Source organism: Nicotiana sylvestris, chromosome 6 (assembly GCF_000393655.2).
Source record: "Nicotiana sylvestris chromosome 6, ASM39365v2, whole genome shotgun sequence".
NCBI lineage: Eukaryota > Viridiplantae > Streptophyta > Magnoliopsida > Solanales > Solanaceae > Nicotiana > Nicotiana sylvestris.
In genome coordinates, this window is record NC_091062.1 from 18,614,439 (window position 1) to 18,618,359 (window position 3,921).

Consider the following 3,921-nt stretch of genomic DNA (forward strand, 5'->3'; position numbering starts at 1 on the left):
TTGATTTTTGCCATTTTTTCCAAGTTTGTTCAGCACATATCGGCCCACTCATTTGGAGAGTTGTGGCTTGCTTAAGACATTTATCAAACAAGGCGGGTGTTGATTTTACTTTTCCTCATCTAAGTCATCTTTACTCCCCCAGGCTCTATCGCATCGGTGCTTTTACTTTAGTAGCTAGGAGTAAAAGGGTTTTATTAAGCCCAGAAGGTGATAAAGATCGTGGCTGGTATGCTCGATTCGTTGCTGCCCCCACTGTTGGTTTAGTGGGTGAAGAAAACGTTCCTTTTCCCGAGAAATGAAATTTTGCACGTAAGTCTTTTATTCTTCTCGTACCTTTTTCTTTCAATTTTGATATTTTTTTAATTTTCACTCCCTCTCCTTTTTGTAGCAATCATAGGAGTTGTGGATAAAGTTCCCAACTTTCGTGGTTAGGTAGACAAATTATTGAAGGCCGAGCCTATGGAGGCCAGGTCCTAGAAATCTATCTCCAATCAGTACGGTTGGAAAGTGAAAACTCATGGTAAGAGTTTTTTTTTATATTTTCTCGTGTGTAAAATCTTCTATTTATTGCCTTAATTTTCATCCTTCTTTTTGTCAGGATTTTTAATTCGAGGCATTTCTGCCGAAGCAGTTGCGGCCTCTCGAACCTCTACAGGAGCTCAACTCACTTTAAGGAAAGCTCAGGACATACTTGTGAAGAGGAAAACCGCTGAAGAAGATTCCGAGGAGGAAGATAAAAATGGCTCTTTGATAAAGTCTAAGGGCTAGGAGACGTGTTATGTTCGATGATGAGGCTGAAGTCTCTCCCCGTGCCTCTTCTGCCGAGCCTGTTCATCTCGTCTCTGATGACGATGTTACCCCCCAAGATACTCGTGAATCCACTGACCAACTTTTTGCTAGTGGTTTTGATAGTGGTGATCTCGGGCTTGTTTTAGATAAAGTACCTTTATCGACTTTTTCATCACCCGTGCCTGTGATTCCTTCTTTACCGGCCCCAGTTATTTCCGTTCCTTCTTCTACTGCATTCACCTCTTCTCCGGCTCCTCCTTTGGTTATTCCCCCTCCTATTGTTCATCATACTGAAGTTGGTTCTACGAGCAGAACTACTGTCATGAGGAGCGTGACTATTGAAGTTCCCGCCAATAGCAGCCTTTTGAGAAAATCTGGTCAGGCAGACGTTTGGCTTGAGCCTTTAATTAGCTCAATTGAAAAAAGAGAAGATGAATAGCCATAGCTGCTTGACTTTGATGAACGACATTGTTCATGCTACTTTGAAGGTATTTTCCTCCTTTATTTAAAAAATTTTCTTTTTCTTTTTACTCTTGGATTTTTACTTTCCTTCTTTATTATTTTCCGGCCAACCTCATTGGTACAGAGTTGATGGGCAAAATTTCTCTTTTAGAAAAGGTGGTCCGTGACTCTGAGAAAATAATTCTTGAGGCCGAGAAAGTGACTCGTGAAGCTCAACTAGAAGTGGCTAACTGGAAAGGGCAATTTGATAGTGCACAAATTGCCATTGAAGATATGCAAGAGAATAGGAGTAACCTGGAGCAGCAGGTGCGTGCATTGACTTTGGAATTGGCAGTGGCCAAGGCTTCTTCAAGCCAAGCAGAGAAGGACAAAGAATGCCTTGAGTCTTCTTTCTTAGATCATCTATCTAAGGCAGATGAGGAGATTAAAGAGTTGAAAGCACTTCTGAGTCAAAAGGAGGTTTATGAAAAGAATCTTGCACAGATCTTGACTCAAACTCAAATGGACTTGAGGGCCTCTACTGATAAAATCCATGCTTTGGAAAGTTCCAATGCCTCTCTTCAAATCTCCTTCAATTCCACCCTGGCTGAAAATAAAGAACTCAAAAGTGAAATTGTTGTTTGGGAAAGAGACTACGAGCTTCTCGAGGATAAAATGGTTGTTGAGGTAAGTTGGACTTTTCTGAACTCTCGTCGTGATGCCTTAACCGAGGCTAGCCAAGAGAACTTTTATTTAGAGTCAGAATTGGCTAAAGTCATGGAGACTATTGAGAAGGCTCAACAACCACTGGACTTTCCATCTCCCGCAATTGAGGCTCCCGTGGCTGAAGCTCCCGAAACTGATGTAGCCTTGGCTCAAATTCCTGAAGTTGAAGCTACCGTGGATCAAGATCCCGAAGGTGAAGCTTCCGTGACTCTTGTTCACCTCATCGAGCCTGTTGTTTCAAGTCAAGTTGACACTGTTCTTGTGGCTGCTCCTTCTGATGTTGGCACCGTTACTTCTGATGCTCCTGCCTCCCAGTGACCAGTTTTTATAACTTAACTTGGTTTTTTGTTTTTTTTTGTTTTTGGAAGATAATGATCAAACCCTTAGTTTGTTTTTAAGGATTTTTTAGAAGGAAAAAGTCCCCAGTTCTTATTATGGGGCATCTATACAAAACAATTTTGATGACTAAGTTTATACTTTGTCTTTAGATTTTAAATATATTAAGAAGTTTTTATTACTGCTATTCGTTCTATTCTTGCCTTTTATTTTTAAGGAATTAAAGAATAGCTTATTTTTTATCCCTTGAAAATTCTCTATGATTAATCTCATGACTTAATAACATGAGTTTTATAAAAGAGAGCCCTTTTATATTTTCGACACTTAATGAAGAAGACGTCTCAACTTCATAATGGTGTTATAATACGATGAAAGGAATAGGAACACACATGTTTTGTTTGAAATAACTTTGACATGTTTTTATTTATGAACCTTGACAAGTTTTTGAATAATACTTTACATGTATTTGGATTACATCTATAGCATTCTCGTAACTGTTTTTCTTGTAACAGATTTTTACAAAAGAAAAATAATACACACAAGGCTTTTCCTTATAACCTGTTTCAGTACATAGTTATTACCCCTAACTCCATGTATTAGGAAGGGTTTGAGAAGTGACTCCATTGTTCTCATGAGAAAGAACACTATGATGAATGCCATAGCTCTTCATTGTCTTAATGGGAAAGAACACTATGGTGAATGTTATAAATGTCGTAACTTCGTAACTTTTGCTCTGCACTTGTTTCTTCTAAGCTTGATTTTTTCCTCAAATCTTTGCTTGATTTTTACACATATGTCTGTGTATATTATGTAGTCCCCCAAGTGTTTGAGCGTTGAAGTTTGAAGCCTCGAGCACTTGTTTGTTTCTCTCATCTTGGTCCTTTTCCTGAAAAGAAAAAACATACGGGACTCGGAGGGACGATTATAGATGAAGACTGCATAACCCGTTTTCGTTTCTATCAGAATAATTGTAACCCTAGGCCAGGAATTTTAGGTTACTCTGTGTGCCTTACAGGTCGTGACTCATCATTTAGTACGGTCTAGCTTTTGGCCTATCATCTAAAATCGTTAGTAAAATTAATAATTCAAAAATAAAATTTAAAATGGTTATACCTGACCGTGGGTTTTCCTTAGAAATAGTATCTCTTCAAATGAACAACATTCCAATGTGAAGGCAGTATCTTGCAATCCATTGTTTCCAGTTCATATGCTCCCTTTCCTGCAACATCACGAATTCTGTAGGGTCCTTCCCATGTTGGACTTAATTTCCCTGAGTTAGTTACCTTTGTAGATTGAAAGATCTTTTTAAGCACGAAGTCCCCAATTTGAAGAATCTGAGGCGCACTTTTCGGTTGTAATATCGTTCAATGACTTGCTTTTGTGCTGCCATCCTTATTAATGTAGCTTCTCTTCTTCCCTCGAGTAAATCAAGATTGAACCGCATCTCTTCGCTATTAGACTCCTCCGTTGCTTGCATGAACCATGTGCTCGGCTCTCCTATCTCAACTAGAATCAAGGCTTCGGCTTCATAAACCAACGAGAATGGTGTTTCGCCCGTACTTGTTTTAACAGCTGTTCGATATGCCCATAAAACCCCAGGTAATACTTCAGGCCAGTTACCTTTTGCTT

General features: G+C 39.2%; 1 protein-coding gene across 1 annotated transcript; it reads left to right on the forward strand.

Moving 5' to 3' along the window:
- Positions 1 to 1,380: 1,380 nt before the first annotated feature.
- On the forward strand, positions 1,381 to 2,274 carry LOC138870324 (uncharacterized). Its single transcript, XM_070148119.1, has one exon. It carries the CDS (start codon positions 1,381 to 1,383, stop codon positions 2,272 to 2,274), a length of 894 nt encoding a protein of 297 aa, XP_070004220.1.
- Positions 2,275 to 3,921: the final 1,647 nt, after the last annotated feature.